This window comes from Eulemur rufifrons, chromosome 3 (genome assembly GCF_041146395.1).
Source record: "Eulemur rufifrons isolate Redbay chromosome 3, OSU_ERuf_1, whole genome shotgun sequence".
NCBI classification, from domain to species: Eukaryota; Metazoa; Chordata; class Mammalia; order Primates; family Lemuridae; genus Eulemur; species Eulemur rufifrons.
In genome coordinates, this window is record NC_090985.1 from 87465765 (window position 1) to 87482714 (window position 16950).

The 16950-nt window shown below is 39.7% G+C and overlaps 1 protein-coding gene across 1 annotated transcript in view; it reads right to left on the bottom strand.

The window, feature by feature from the left end:
• Positions 1–7816: 7816 nt before the first annotated feature.
• ADHFE1 (alcohol dehydrogenase iron containing 1) overlaps positions 7817–16950 on the bottom strand; it is a 32706-nt gene continuing 23572 nt past the window's right edge. Inside the window, exons 13-14 of the mRNA XM_069466437.1 lie at positions 15309–15466; positions 7817–8483 (exon numbers count right to left, since the gene is read on the bottom strand). Coding sequence (XP_069322538.1) covers positions 8400–8483; positions 15309–15466 — 242 coding nt within the window. The 3' untranslated portion in view covers positions 7817–8399. The remainder of the gene's footprint in view (positions 8484–15308; positions 15467–16950) is intronic.

Below are 16950 nucleotides of genomic sequence, written 5' to 3' on the forward strand. Positions count from 1 at the left end.
AAATTAAGATCCCAGAGAAGAGTTTAGTCTCTCATTCTAAAGCTGAAGGTTTTAAGGAATTTAAATGAGAAGGCCTAGTAATTCCATATGTTCTTTAACATAAATATACTCTAGAGACCCCTGATTATAAATATTGCATAGCTTTTATTGTGTGTTGATGGCTTTATTATTTCATTTCAAAAAATCAGAAGCACTCAAATTAGGCTTTGAAGAAGGAGGAAATGTCAGGTGCATAAGGGAAAAGCTGCGAAGATGTCAATAATGTTACTACTGGTAGGAAGATTTTCTTTTGTGTGGATAAATTGTTGTTCTTTATAAAGTTGTTCCTCACCGCTAATGGGTTCTCTGTACATTGATTTAAAAGAAGAGGCTCCTAACTTCTGTGGATCCATCCCTAGGCTGCTCTCCCAACATTCTCAATGGACCCCCCAGACTGTGACTTGAAAAAGTGGACCCTGGACACGTTTTGCTTTTTGCCAGATTGATTTTATATCAGGATATAACGGGCAAGAGATGTTGGTTCCACCATTCATTGGTTACAGCTGAGGATCCTGGGCATACAGGTTTCACATTTATTTACTCAAAAAAGTTTCAGACTTTGGCCAGTGAAAAATCAAGTCGTCTGACTGAGAAAAAATCAGACTGATTGTTTCCATTCTACTCTACAAATATTTTTTGCTAACTTACTGCTGTATATGCCAGGTATTATGCTATATGATAAGGATCTGTGATGATTAAGACAGTCTTTTACCCCCTGTTAACATATTAGCGGGGGAGAGAGGCAAGAAAATAAATGATTGCACAGAGTCAGATGTGTTCACGACACAGAGGAGTAAGTGGAGGCGTGCAGAGGATGTAACAGGAGTTCAAAGGAGACCTCATCTTTGGGTTCCTTGGCTTCCCTAGAGAGGTGGTGGAGAGGTGACAGGGTACGGAGTTTGTGATGAGCTTTGGAAGGATGTTTCAGGCACAGGGAACAGCCTGAACAAAGCTATGGAGGCCTGAGACAGTTCCTGAGTGTGTGAGAAGCTGGGGAGACAGGAGACTGGGCAGGGAGGCAGGGGCAGGACCCTGATGGCCCTGCCTGTCTGTTGTGGGGCATGTGCCTTCTCTTGAAGGCCATGAGAAGCCACTGAAGGATTTTAATTAAGGAAAAGCCGTGGTTAGATAATCTGTGTTTTATCAAAACCTTCCTGGATGCAGGGTGAGAATGGAGACAGAGAAACCACTAAAGGCAACTGTAGTAATCCAGGTGAGAGGTGCTGGGCCCGAGCCAAGGGGCACATGTGTGTGTCTGTGTGTTTGGGTGAACAGGAAGGTGTGATAAAAACTCATGAGGTTGCTGAAATGACAACATTGAAAAATATATAAAGTGCTTAGAACAGAACTTGTATAATCTACACGGAATTAAGGTTAACTCATATTTCTCTTTGGGACTGTCTTGGGCAGGGTGGACTGCTATAACAAACCATCATAGCCTGGGTGGCTTAACATCCATTTCTTACAGTTCTGGGGACTGGGAAGTCCAAAGTCAAGATCCCAGCTGGTTTGGTTCCTGGTGAGGGCTCTCTTCCTGGTTGGCAGGCAGCTAACTTCTTGCTGTGTATTCATGTGGCAGAGAGAGAAAGCACTCTGGTTGCTGCATCTCCTTCTAAGGGCACTAATCCCACCATAGGGACTCCACTCTCATCACCTCTTCCAAACTTAATCAGCTCCCAAAGTCCCCACTTCCTAACACCATCACATTGAGGTTAGGGCTTCAATATATGAATTTCAGAAGTACACAAATGTGCAGTCCTTAGCAGGGACTGAATAAATCCCAGTGGTCACGGCATAGTTATGTTTTGAGTATTAAATAACATGATGGATGTAAAGCACTTATAGTGCCTGGCACTTAAGTGTTCAATCACATTATCAATATTAGGTTTATAGGAAATGTTATTGAACTAACACCCTAGGACCTAGTCTGACAATGCTGATTTGTATGTAAATTAGGGCAAGACATTTTCCCTCTTACGGGTCTCTTGCTTTTAAAAACTTTACCTGTCAAACAGAAATATCTGCATGGATATATCTAAATATCTAAATAGAATTATAATGGAGAAGTAAAAGATTACTTTGTTTTTGATTACAGAGATAATCCAATGCCAGTAAATTATCTAAGCATAAATACCGGAGAGTAATAAAAGCTACTATGTTGTTATAATATTTTTAAAAGATGACACAGTTCCTTAAGTTGATAAAGAGTACCAGAAGACCTATAGCTAACGTCATACTACATTTGAAAGACTGAATGCCTTCCCCCTAGGATCAGGGACAAGACAGGATATCTTCTCTTATCACTCTGATTCAACATAGTATTGAAATATTATACCAGTGCAGTAATGCAAGAAAATGAAATAAAAGGTATACAATTTGGCTATGAAAAGATAAAACTGCCACTATTCAATGACGACAATTATCTATGTGGAAAATCCCAAGGAATCCACAATAAAACTTCTAAAATTAATAAGTGAGTACAGCAAGGTTGCAGGATACAAGATCAACATACAAAAATAAATCACATTTCTGTACAATAAGAATGAACATGTGGAAACTGAAATTCAAAGCATACCATTTACAATTGCTCCAAAGAAAATGCATACTTTAGGTATAAAGGTAACAAAACACATACAGGATCTGTGTCCTGAAAATTTTAAAATTCTGATTAAATAAATCATAGAAGACCTAAATTGATGGATTGATATACTGTGTTTGTGGACTGGAAGAATCAACATATAAAGATGTCAGTTTTCCCCAAATTATCAATAAGTTTAATGCAATTCCTATCAAATCCCAGCAAGGTTTTTTGTTGACATAGATAAATTTATCCTAAAATTTATATTGAAAGGTGCAGGACTTAGAATAGCTACAATTTAAAAATATCTTTAAAAAATTTTGATTATTGTGGATACATAATAGTTGTATATATTTGTAGGTACATGTGATGTTTTTGATACAGGCATACAATATGAATTAATCAAATCAGGGTAATTGGGGAATCCATCACCTCAGGCATTTATCATTTCTTTGTGCTAGGAACATTCCAATTCCACTCTTTTAATTATTTTAAAGTATACCCTGACTTATTGTTGATTATAGTCACTTCGTTGTGCTATCAAATATTGCTCATTCTATCTGTCTAACTGTATTTTTGCACCCATTAACCATTCCCACTTTATCCCCCCTTCCCTGCTACTCTTCCCAACCTCTAGTAACCATCATTCTACTTTCTGTCTTCATGAGATCAATTTTTTCTAATATTTACCTCCCACAGATGGTGAGAACATGTTAGATTTGTCTTTCTGTGCTTGGCTTATTTCATTTAACATAGTGTTTTCCAGTTCCACCCATGTCATAGTTATAAGAATTTTGAAAAAGAGGGATAAATGGGAGAAATCAGTTTACTCAATGTTAAGGCCTGCCATATAGCTACTGTAATCAAAACAGTGTGGATCAATGGAACAGAATAGAAAATCTAGAACTAGATCCACACGAATATACCCAGTTTATTTTTGACAAAAGTATTAAAAAAATTCAAGGAAGGAAAGATTGTCTTTTCAACAAATGACCAAATGATACTGGAGACATCCATAGGCTCTCTCTTTCTTGCATGTGTGCATGCATTCACACACACACAGTACTTCAGTACTTCAGTCTTGTACCTTATACAAAAATTAACTCAAAATGGATCACAGACTTACATGTGAAATGAAAAGTTTTAGGAAAAACTTGGGAGACAATCTTAGAGATCTATGGCTAGGCAGAGTTCTTTGATTTGACACCAAAAGCATGATGCATAAAAGGAAAAATTGATAAATTGGACCTCATCAAATTAGGAACTTTTGCTCTGTGAAAGACCCCATAAGAGAATGAAAAGACAAACAACAGATTGGGAGAAAATATTTGCAAACCACATATCTGACAAAGAACTTGTATCTAGAATAAATAAAGTATCCTCCAAATGCAACAGTAAAAAAACCTATAGGTTTAGGGACCCAGAGAAGGTCCTAGAAGGGGAAAAAAGTAAATGACAAAGAGTAGATGTGGTGATTTATAGTTTCACTTGAGAGGCAGTGATACAACACTAAAGCACGTTTCTTAAGGTCATTTGAAAATTTGAATTTGTTCATGTGAACTGTTAAGATATATTGACATGAAAGAAAAACCACCATTGATTTTTGCAGGTCTGTACAAATAGTCTAGTCCAGTCTATCCATGGGAATGAACTTTGTTCCATTTCTTGTTGCTTTGCACTAATATTTATTTTGAAGACAAGTAAGATTAATGACAGGGACGCAACACTTAAAACAACAGTGAGTTATGTATAATTTGACAATATGAACCAGGAGCCATAAAAAATGTCTGTATTATCATCTAAAATTTCAATTGAGGGGAATATAACTTAAGAAATTGATTTGGAATAAGAAAAAAGCAACATACACATTATTCATTTATTCATTGCTAAGTTATTGGTAGGAAAAAAAATTGGAAGAAATCTTGATGGCTTATAATAAGGATAAATTATTAAATTCCTATTTGATGAACTATGGTGTACCTTTTAAAATAATGATTATGAAGATTATGTGACAACATGGAAAATGCTTTAAAAAAAGAGCTGAACATTACACCACCCAAAAGGAAAAGATGGAAAGGAAACATATCAAATGTTAACAGCTGTGTTTGCGTAATAGAATGATGAGTAGTTCTTTTCTTCCTTTTCTCTCACGATTATTTTAATCAGTTTCCAATTTTATAAATTGGAAAACCAATTAAAAACACCCAAATTAAAAAGCCATAAACTTAAAGCCAGAATGAATGAAATGGAGTTACTTTCAAGTTAGCTGTCCTGCACATAGCTTCATGAGGGATTTCACATGGGACAAAATCTCCAACAGTTACTGCAATTTGTAGGGAGATTGCATTTATTCTGACAGTGATTGGGGTGTTCGGAAAAACAGGGGAATAATAGCAGGAGAAACTAGACCCTCCCACCCCCAGCTGCCAGTAATTCAACCCAGGGCTTCAAGAACCGAATTTCTGTCTATACAAAGTGTGCTTGGCTCTGGAGATCGCCTCCCCCGGGCCATTGTGATGGTGATGGCCTGGTCCCCTCAACAGCTCCCAGAGGACCAGGCACTTACTGGCGGAGCCCAGGCAGCCGTCTGGCTTGGGGTTGCTGGTCATCAGAGACTCACACACAGCCTGTGCAATGTCGACCTGGAGGTGAACAGTCCCCTTTCTCATACCTACTCCCCAGAGGCAACAGCCCCTCATTAGGGTACAGTTTCTAATCCAAACAACCATTAATCTTTCTCAGGGTTAAAAGGCCAGAAAAGCAATTTTTGCTCCCTCTCTCTCTCTATTTTGATACTGTACTTGTCTGTATTTTACAAGAGCAGACTTCACTGACCACTTGAAAACACCCCACAGCTGTGTCTACAGCCACTCAAACAATGCCAAGCCCAACACAGCCCTTCCTGAGCACAGAGAAGGGACAGGCGCAATTACTTATTGTGGCACTTGACAATAAATCATCGTAACATGACCTGCTTGGAACAAATTAGTATTTTGCATCAAACAATAAATTATAGATGTGCATATATTTTAAGAGAAAATGCCACCATAAATGACAGTTTTATGAAAATAGTATTTTAAAAACTGTTTAATACCATTCTATTAATTTTCCTTACCTTGGCAAATAAATTCACCCATATGAATGGGGCTGTGACTCCTCAGAATATTTCTTAAAGGAAATCAATAGAAAAACAGGATATGAAATTAGAAAAATGCACTCAATTGTTAATCTCTGAGACATGAAAGTGTTTGGTTTATAGAAACAGACCCAATTTCCTATCTCACACTTCTATTTAATAGCTGGTTAAGTCACAAAACACTTTTCCATATTCTCTATTTGTAAGGGCCAGAATGATGGGTATCAAGACAAAAAACATTAAGGCTTCCTAAATCTGTTTCTTCATGCTTGACCTTTAAATTCTTCCTCTGCAGAGTCATCATCAGTATGAATATCAAACACTTCTCTTGGTGAGTCACATTTAGACGTCTGGCTACTGTTAGCAAAGACATTGAATATTTAAGAGGAGAGAATGCATTTCTGTATCTCAAATTATTTTACATTAAATTTCCTAAATTCAAAAATCTCACATTAAGGACTAGGTAATACATAAAATCTAGTCATAGCATTTTCAAGCTAGAAGAAGCCTTGGTTGAATAAAGTTAGCCTCAGGCAAAACTGGAGCAAAACCCAGGGTCCTCAACCTCTGGTCTAATGTTCTTCTATGACAATAATGTCCCATCACATTGCAGAATATGTTATGAGTTCTCTAACTTACCTGGACTGTTTTTGAGGTGGTTATGGTGAGGGAAAAAGCATATAAATAAATATATATATTTATATAAAGGTTTTGCTATGCCAAATATATTTTGAGACATTCTTTAACAACTTTTACTAAAGTTTCCTGAAGGATCGCAGATTGGTAGCATTTAGCTGTTCTCTGCCTCACTTGCATACAGCTTCTGCTCTCAATCTCCATGATTCTCCCAAAAAGCTGGAGGGAATTCTAGCTAGATATGGTCTGCAAGGTGTAGCTGAAATTCTCTTGGTACTCTTACACTTGCCTTTTGGGCACTTGGTATAAACAATTGGAATGTTTAAATTAAAATTACAACTTAATGGTATCATTTCTAAATAGAAAATGTAGACATATATATAACTATTTATATAACATATATTTGTGCATACAAAATTACTCAAAAAACATATACAAAAATTTTAAGTAGCTATGTTTTGGATGGTACAATATGGACAATTATTAAATATTTTCTTTTGTGTTTATCTTTGTATTACCAGGTTTTGGTACTGAATGTATTTTCTGTTTGTAATTAGGGGAAAACTCCAATAAACATTATTTTTAAATCTCAACAAAATAAAGACTTTTATAGAGATAAAGTGGGCCACGGAAGGTTGAATGGTACAGTAATGCTTTCCTCATCTGTTTTTAAAAATCTTGATGTAATTATGTATACAATTACTCATTTATAAGACTAAAACTTTAATTCAATTTAAAATATGAGTAAATCTGCAAGTACACTGAGATTTATACTGCCAAAGCTTGAACGAGCAAATATCAGTGGGTTAACCTTTGTGACGAAAAATGAGCTATAGAGATTTCTGTATTCTGGAAATAACAGAGAGGAAGATTATCATGCTATTTAGATTCTATTGGTGAGGCTGAAATCTATAAACTACAAAAATGCTTGCTTTTGAAATAATTTATTCTAAGCACCAGAAACATTTTTCCAAAGAGAGAATTGCCACATAGTATGTCAGTGTTTTTCCTCAAAAGAACAATATATTCACCAGAGGATTGGTCTCTAATAATTTACCCCTTTGGATTTGTTTTTACCTTTTAAGTATTAGTTACTAGTATTTTAATAAAATAAATCTAACCTACAACCTCATTAAAATAATATTTTTCTTTCTTTCTCCTCCTCCCTTTTAAAATTAGAAAAGTAATATACGCTTGTTCTAACAAACCCAAACAATACAGGTATATAAAATGAAAAGTGAAAGTATAAAATATAAAGTAAACATTTTCTCTTATTTCTCTATACCCCAAATTCCATTTCTTCAGTGATAACTTTTAATATTTTGATGTGCATCTTTCTTTTTATGTGTATGGAGACTTAAGTTTATATATAATTGAAAAAGTAAAAACCAGCTGTACTAATATATAATTATTCTGCAACTTGCTTTTTTGCCAACTTACTAGTTTATTATAGACATATTTCCAACACATTTACTTCATACTTATTAAGAGCACCATAGTATTCCATTGTTTAATATACTATGATTTACTTATTTATAAATATCAATATCAATGAATATTAAGGTTGTTTTAAATTTTTCATTATTAGAAAAAGAGCTGCCAGAAACATCCCTACCATATTTCTTTACATACTTGTGTTAGTGTTTCTATGGATATATTTCTAGACATGCAGCTAGTTATTCAGCATAGGACATACACATTTACACTTTTGATGGATACTGAGTTGTTGCCCATTTGCTACATGGAGGAAGGGCAGAGTATTCTGTAGGGTTTGGGACAGGAACTCCTGAAATCATCCCAAGGGTCTGACATAGTGGGCATTTGTCCAGCCTGTTTTATGGAAGTAACTTGACTTCAGGCATCAGGGAATATCCTGCAGGATACATTTATATTACATTCAAATCGGTAGCAGGTAAGTTGTGTGGCGATAAAAGACAAAGCTCTAACTAGATCAACTTTTGTTTTTAGAACTAAGATGGCCAGTGGTAATTCTTTCAGTTAAAGTGACAATTAATACAGTTTCATTGAAGCTTCGAACAGAGCAGACAGATCCTCTTCTGACTGGGGACGGGGTGCAAGCTTGGTGACCCTTTCCTGAAACAGTAAATAAAAGAAAGTTACCCAGGGCTTTGAAAAGACAGTTTGTAAGAGCTATAGAATTATGTAAATTAACTTGATTATAAGAAACAATGACTTGATAACAGTCATAACTTTAAAAGTGGTATTTTTTTGTATGCTTTGCACTGGTTGGTCTTCAGCTTGGAGGTTTATCAAGTAATGCCTCTTTCCCACAAAGCTTTCGGAAGCCATCACCCCTTGCTTTATGCCCTGGCAACAGCCTTCTGCCCAAATGTACAGACCCCAACCAGCCATGGGGAATACACCGCCTTATAATGACCAAACCAGGTCAGTCAACAACTTCTGCCAGGTTCTCTGTGCACAGAGAGCTCTGTCCCAGGCGCAGCGAGTGCTGCCAAGGAAAAGAACTGGGTCGCCCTTGACTTCCAACTTGTACTAAAGTATATTCAAAAGGACTTCAGTAGAACATTAACTTTCAAGCTACATGCAACAAGTGACTCCTTTTTTCTTTCTCTCTCTCCTTTTCTTCCTTTTTCTTTCTCCCCCCCCCCCCCCCCCCCCGTTTTTAGGGACAGGATCTGCTCTGTCACACAGGCTGGAGTGCAGTGGCATGATCATAGCTCATGGTAACCTCAAACTCCTGGGCTCAAGTGATCTTTGCTCTTCAGCCAACCGAACACCACGCCTGGCTAGCTTTTAAATATTTTTTTGTAGAGACAGGGTCTCACTATGATGCCCAGGCTGGTCTCCAACTTCTAGGCTCAAGGGATCCTCCCACCCTGGCCTCCCAAAGTGCTGGGATTACAGGCATGAGCCACTGTGCCTGGCCAAATGACTCCTTTTTTTCTATTAACTAAAATTTTCTCTCTACTTTCCCAAGCAAATTTGCTTAATTTCTCCAATGATTATTATGAGTCAAGTCAGCGAAGACAGCCAGCACATCCTATTGTTATTTATATTCCTGTCAGTGGCTCCTTTATCCCGCCAGGGCAGGGGGACTACAAGACTTGATGATGACTACCCTGTGGCCTACACGAAGTTGAGAAATTTGCCATTTGGGGGCTCCCTTTTCATGGGTCTCAGGGTGTGTTTCTGAAGACACCACGTGTTCGGGAGCGGACCCGCAGGGCGAGGGCAGCCCGGGAGGACTCCGCGGCCGCGTGCTCCGCTCTCCGCCGGCGCGTCCCCGGGGTCAGCAGGCGATGGACGCTACCGATTTAGCCAAGACGGTGGGGAGGGGATGTCGCATCTCAAAGTTCACGTCTACAAGATAGAAAGCTGACTCCGTGACGAGTCTGCCAGCCCCAGCTCTGAGGGGAGCGCCGTCTCGTAGGTGGAAAGAGAAAAAAAAACGAGCACTTCCGGCCCCGCGAGGCACCTCGCCAGGTGGGGCCCGGCAGTCCTCCCCGCGTCCTGCTCGAAACGCCTCCGAAACGGTCCGTTTCCACGTTTGCTTTACTCTCGCCCCCTAGAGGTCGTTCTCCCCACGGCGGCCAGTGTGATTTTTTTTTCCAGTATAAATCGGATCATCCATTCCTGTGTGTGACGCTCCGAGATAACTTCCTGTCGTGACTGGAGCAAAGCCACGGCCCGCGCGGCCGCCCTGCTCTGGCCCTGCCCTCACCCCGGATGCGACCCCTCTCCCGTGGGTCCATCTCCCTTAGTCCCGCAGACCCGTTTAAGTTCCGTGAACATCCTGACCTTGACCCTGCCCCAGGGCCTCCCCCCCTGCCTGGAAGTCAGAGTCGTCTCACCTCCCTCTCTGGGGCTCCCTCCACGCTGTCCCCACAAGATCATTCTCTCATTACCCAGGTTTTCCTTCATATCACTAATTATCTGAAATGACTTCATTTATATCTTATTCATAGCTAGCTGTTCACTGTCTGTCTCCCCTCACTAGAACATAAGCTTCAGGAGAGAGAAAAGGGACTTCATTTTCCTCCTCACTGTATCCCACCCAGTGCATGGTGCACAGTAGGCTCTCAGTAAGTATTTGCCAAGTAAAGGGAAGAATGAAAACAAAGAAGGATGTATTAAAAAATTAACTCAAAATGGATCAAAAACCTAGATGTAAGAGCGAGAACCCTAAAATTCTTAAAAGAACACATAAGGGAAAATCTTCACAACATTGGATTTGGCAATGATTTCTTGGATACACCACCAAAAGCACAGGGAACAAAAGAAAAAAGATAAAGTGGACTAAATAAAAATTAAAAACCTTTGTGCACCAAAGCACACTATCAAGAGGGTGAAAAGACAACTCACAAAACGGGAGAAAATATTGGCAAATCACATAGCTGATAAGGGATTAACATCCAGAATATAAAAATTATTCCTACAACTCAACAACAAAAAAGCTCAAGCAGCTCAATTCAAAAATGGGCAAAGGAATAGATATTTCTCCATGGAAAATACATAAATAGCCAATAAGCACATGAAAAGGTGCTTAATATCATTAAGCATTAGAGAAATACAAGTAAAAACTTCAATGAGATACCACTTCACACTCATTGGGATGGTCTATTATAAAAAATGGAAAATAACAAGTGTCGGTAAAGATGTGGGGAAATTAGAACCCTCATGCATTGTTAATGGCAATGTAGAATGGCACAGCCACTAGAGAAAACAGTGTAGCAGTTCCTCAAAAAGTCAAACATAGAATTACAATCCAATCCAGCAACTCTATACCTAGGTATATACCCAAAAGAATTGAAAGCAAGGACTTGGACACCAAAGTTCATAGCAGCATTATTCATAACCGCCAAAAGGTGGAAACAACCCAAGTGCCCAACAGTAGATAAACAGATAAATAAAATGTGGTATACCCATAAAATGGAATGTTATTCAGTTATAAAAAGGAATGAAATTCTGACATGTGCTACAGGTGTCAGAACACTGAAGATATTATGCCAGGTGAAGTAAGCCAGTCACAAAAGGATAAATATTGTATGATTTCACTTATAGGAGGTACCTAGGATAGGCAAATTCATAGAGACAGGAAGTAGAATAGAGGTTACCAGAGTTGGGAGAAGGTGAGAATGAGGAATTAGTGTTTAATGGATGGAGAGCTTCTATTTGAGATGATAAAAAAAGGTTCTGGAAATGGATAGTGGTGATAGTTGTACAACATTATGAATGTACTTAATGGCACCAAATTAATTGTATACTTAAAAATGGTTAAAATAGCAAATTTTATGTTATGTATATTTTACCACAATTTAAAAAATAAATTTAAAAAACAAAAAGGAAAGGATGGGTGGACCGATGGCAGAGAGGTATGGGATAATGCTGATGGGTATGGGTGAGGCAAAGGCAAAATTTTACATCCCAGCAGACCTTTTAGAGACCCTGAGAAATTCTAGAAATCCATAGCAAGGTAGAATCTTGTTCCCCGTTACATATGCATATGTTTGTGGTAGAGTCAAGAATTGAAGTTCAGCATTTGCTATGACCACAGAGGATCATCACATTATTCTGTTTATAACAGGAGAGTCTTATCTGATGAGCTCCAAGGCCCTTGCCATGGTCCTGTGTGTCTTTGGTGAAGTAGTTCAGCATTCCCAGAAATACCTGAGGACCAGCCAGAGCTGAGTTTCTCTCTCACATTTCTGGCCTCCAATGACTGGTTGAACAGGGCAAGGACATAAAGTTTGTGACATGTCCCTACAAAGATCAACTATGCCATATGAAAGCCAAACTCTCTCCAAATTAAGATGTATTAAGCAATGATGTGCTATTATTTATAGACATGGAAAACTGGAGGACTACTGATTAACATGGGCACTGAAATAAATTCAGACTTCTACTTTTAGTACATTCATAAAACAATATTTCAGCTGGCCTGTCTACCAAGGAGTGGAAGTGCTCATTTGGGTAGACAGCTCTGCTCAGTAATGAAATGTTTTGATTTGAAATGTAAATGTTTCTTTCCAGAGGTTTCAGAACTCCAGCTTGGAAGATTAATTTATTCTTGCCTGTTCGCCTTATAGCCTGGCTCTGGCAGTTGGAAGCCTCTGTACACAGGGCTGCTATTTGCTGCCACCAGTATGGGCTGTGGTGTTTGGTCAGGAATACTGCCCTGGTTGTTCCCTCCAGAGAAAACCAATCCCTCATTGCTGAACAGAAAAGAACCTTTATCAAATGTCAACTACATTGAATTACCTTCTGGCAATGTTCTTTGCAGGAACCAATATATCCTCATTGCTTTAAATCCTGTAGATACTAATAAGTGAAGATTACTCTACTGCATCTGATTAGTCTACTTCAAATTTTTTTTCTGAAGTTGCCATAGCATCCCTGTAAAATGTTCACTGCTGCCAAAAATCCCCCAAACACTAAAACAAAACAAAACAAAACACCCTTAGTAGTTCTTCATCTGAAAAATGGATGAGCTTGTTTCTAGGATATTTTCCAAAGTCCTACGAATCTATGAAGTCATACATACCTCAACCACATCGACTCTAAAATGGAACTAGTACTAGTTAATTAAAATTAACTATGTTTCTCCTAATCATGACAGCATGATCAAATGAAAACAGGCAGCATACGCCTTGGAGCTGCTTTATGAATGCAGCTTGAGGAAAACTTGGCTTCCAACTTTAAGACACAACTTATATTCAAAAGATTCCATTTACCTCCCATCTTTTGCAGAACTAAAAAATTCATTTTTTCTAATTAAAGTTTTGCTATCTGTGGTTTCCCAGTATGACATGTGCACTGAGGCATTCAAAATGATCCCTAAATAACTTGCTATTTTAGTGGGGGGTCTCAAATGTTAGTCTGGGTCTGTTGCTGTCATAGCTTCTGAAAGTGAAAGTCTGATCACAGATAGAACAGAAAACACTTGCCAATATATGCTAATAGCTGGAAGATGCCTTGCCACCAGCAATCACATAGCCAAGAATATCATACAGGTTCATCTGAAAATCATGGCTACCATTCTTGGAGGTGGACAAACATATATTCCTGAATACTTTCCTGGGCTAAACAAGCAGAACCTTTCAGGAGGGGACCTTGCAGAGTGGGCAGTATCACCGGGACCATGCCATAAACCCAGAAGCTACATTAAAATCATGGTGACCACTCAGTCTGTTGTGTTCCTGGATTAACCTTTCATGGCTCCCCTGTCTTTGGTTGAGTCCTCTTCAGTCTAAGGAAACATTTCAAAAAGTTACCACTGTTCAGCCATTAAGCTCACCTGGAGAGGAGAGGGCAGCAGGTATGTGTTCATGTAGCACGTTTACTAGCCTGTACTAGGTGCAGTGAAGGATGGGTGAGCAAAGCAGACAGATTCCTGCCCTCGTGGAACTTATAGTCTAGTAGGTTTGGGTAAAATAACTGTGACGGCCTTAAAGAGTCATATTTTTTGGCTATTAGTCCCATGGACTTATGGGTTAGAATTAGGGGGCTTTGCTACACTTGGAGACGCCTCTGTTTCTCATTAATTTATATTTCTAGATTCAGTTGAACTCACTGAGCCTGAATCTAAATCAGGGAAACCGTTAGCTCATGGACCATGTTTCACGTGTGCATTGGAAACCAAGGAATTCAACACAAACATCCAGATTGCTGATTTTTCTTGAAAGTTGGAAGTTCTACCAACATTGGGAGCTGAATTTCAGCTTGGTGATAATAAACTGTAGCTCAACTGTGGCTCACCCAATTAGACAGGTCACGTGTTTTCCAGCTCACCAAAGTCCCCACCACTCCATAACGCCTTAAATTACTTTGTTCATTGCTGTTCCCTACCTGGCTCCTGTGGATAGATGAGTCTGTGAACCTAGTCTAGACAAATATTGTCATGTGAGTGGTGAGGCTGTCAACATTCTAAGCACTGATGAAGTGGGGAAGAAGCAGCTAGTCTGAACTCTTGCTTCCCTGGGGTGGAGTGAGGGAAAAGCGCTGCCACTTGTGTAAGCAGGATGCTGTGTGAGTGGATATTCCAGCTGTTAAGTCAGTTCCAGGGTGAGGGAGAGATCCACGAATGCCTTAATGTTGGGCAGGAAGGCCTTATCCTCCTAGTCTCATAGTGTTGAAGTGACTTTCCCATGTTGGCCAGCAGGACTAAAGGAGCATCCTGGTGTGGCGGGTATGGTGTGGTGCACCAGCCAAGGGCTCACGCCTCTGAGCCCTCTACTCTAGGGTGAACTGCAATGCACAGGGTCTTGGCCCATTAGGATCTGATGTGCTAGCTCAACAGGGGGCAGCGAGGGGTCATCTCCTTCATGAGAACCTCGGGAGAGGAAACGTCATAGCTAGCATGGTTCTGCCAAATAAAGGATAGCAGCTCAGTTTACACTCTTTAGCAACATTTAACAAATAAAATAAGACCCACGGTGACACAGATATATATAAAATATAGAATCTCCCACATCCATTGAAAAGTAATTTTGTAATAGTGTTAGTTTAAAGCCATGACTACTCTTCACAAAGTAGTAGAAATTTGTAACTCCTTTATAATGGAAAAGAACATTAATGGTCTTCTTGGAACAGCTTCACATACTTTTATGGGAACACTTAAAAAAGCAAAATGGGGAAAGGGAAATTTTGCCATAGCTCAAGATCGATTTGGTTGTTTTTACCTTGAATTGTCATATAAAGGATCCTTTCAGGTGCACTGTGAAAGCCTCACCTTCGCCACAGTTGTGTGGAAGAACATAAAGGCGAAGAGCCTTGGTCCCTTCCACCAGGGCCCGGAAGAAAACTGCTGTGTTGTCCAGGAAACCTGAGAACCGCTGGACGACCCCTGGTTTCATCCCCTCTGACACGCCCCAGGTGGAACATGTCTTTCTGGAAGCTCTGTGCTCCACTGCAGGGAGTGAGGAACGCGTGGTCTCTTACCTGGGGCAGCGTTCCTTTCACTAATGCGGGGATATCGGCCTTGGTGTAGCCAACTGCTGCTAGGCCGTCATCAACATCCAGATCGAATAAGAATTTCCGGAGCGTGTCTGCCAACACAGGCCCGGCATCTTGGGTCCTGGAAGTGCGGATGTCAGCTCCTAGAGGACATAAAGCACCGACTGTAGAGAGGAAGAAACAGGCTCTGGGCACAGTTCAGTCACAAGGTCAGCTGAATGCATAATGTGCATGTACTGATCTCCCTAACACCGAGCAGGGGCACTGCGTGCCGCCCCCAGAGGCCAGCCCAAGTCAGCTGCGGGAGCTCACTCCACTCGGCGCTCACATTTCCAAGGGACTGCCAGTTCCTACATGCCAGCCCCTCGTGCGGTGGGAAGAAGAGGAACAGAGCCAAGAATAGAGGAGCAGAAGGAAGACCAAGAAAGAAGGCTGGTGTCTGGATGAGGAGGAATGAACACCTGTAGGACAAAACGCAACCTACGTAATTTTCAAGGCTTGGAATTTGCTGACATCTAGAGGTGTATGTGTTCAACGTCTCTTCTCACAGCAGCATTTTAGAAAAAGGCTAACACTTTGTGAACACCTTGTGAGACAAAGCTATAGAAGTACAAAAACTCCAAAATATACCACCAAAAAGGAAGAAAATAGTCTGAAAAGAATGGATTACATATGACCAGGGAAGAAAATATTTCCTCTCTATAGCTGTACAATTTTTTATTTTGGACTCTGTTGCCAAAGGGCAAGGTAAGTTCCTCTAAATAAATATTATAGAACCAGTTAGGCAGGACTAAGAACAGGACGACTGTCAGGAAACAGTGTTTCATATGTAGGTAGTACTAATGATAGCAGTGACGTGGGAAGAAGGTTACTAAGGGTTGGAGATTTGTAAAAGCAGAATTTTGATACAATTTTAATAATTAATACACATAATCCAGAGATGGCGATGTGGAAGAGCCATGCATGAGGTTCTGCCCTTGGGCAGGGTGGCTGTGAAAGTCCCCAGAAGAAGGGAACCGATTTCACAACTCTTAGCCTCCCCCAACCCCCATCTATTCTAGTTGAACACATTCATTGCTCAGAAGCGAAGCGCTCTACAGACAGAATGTAGCATTATATGAAGTCCATCCAAATGCTTCATACACTTTCTCTTGTATTATTCAAAAGGAGATCTGAACGTACAGTTCACCCCCATATTGAAGCACAGTATTAAACTGGTTTTGAGCTTCTCGTCTATGCCAGTGAGAACTGTTTCAGTAATCCAGGAAAAGGTATGAATAGAACGAGGTACAGGGCTAGCTGGGAGAGCAGCTGGATGAAAGGTAAACCTTGCCTGACAAGACCAGTCTGTATTACCCAGCGGCTGCTAAAATATGGATTAGGTGGAGAGGTGACACATGATACGGGGTTTACGAGGTTTTTATGTTCCCGGGATTGCTGCCATAAAACACACCATCAAAACCTCTGCAGTTTCCTATGAAGCGTTTTAGGAAAAAAAGAGGTGGTAGGAAAGAGAATACATTGGTCTCAAGCTAAGAAAAATCTAAGATTACATAGAGAATCAAAATGCTGAATAGAAAAATGTGGACTAATATTACAATTTCCTATTTAAGAAGAGAGAATGGGT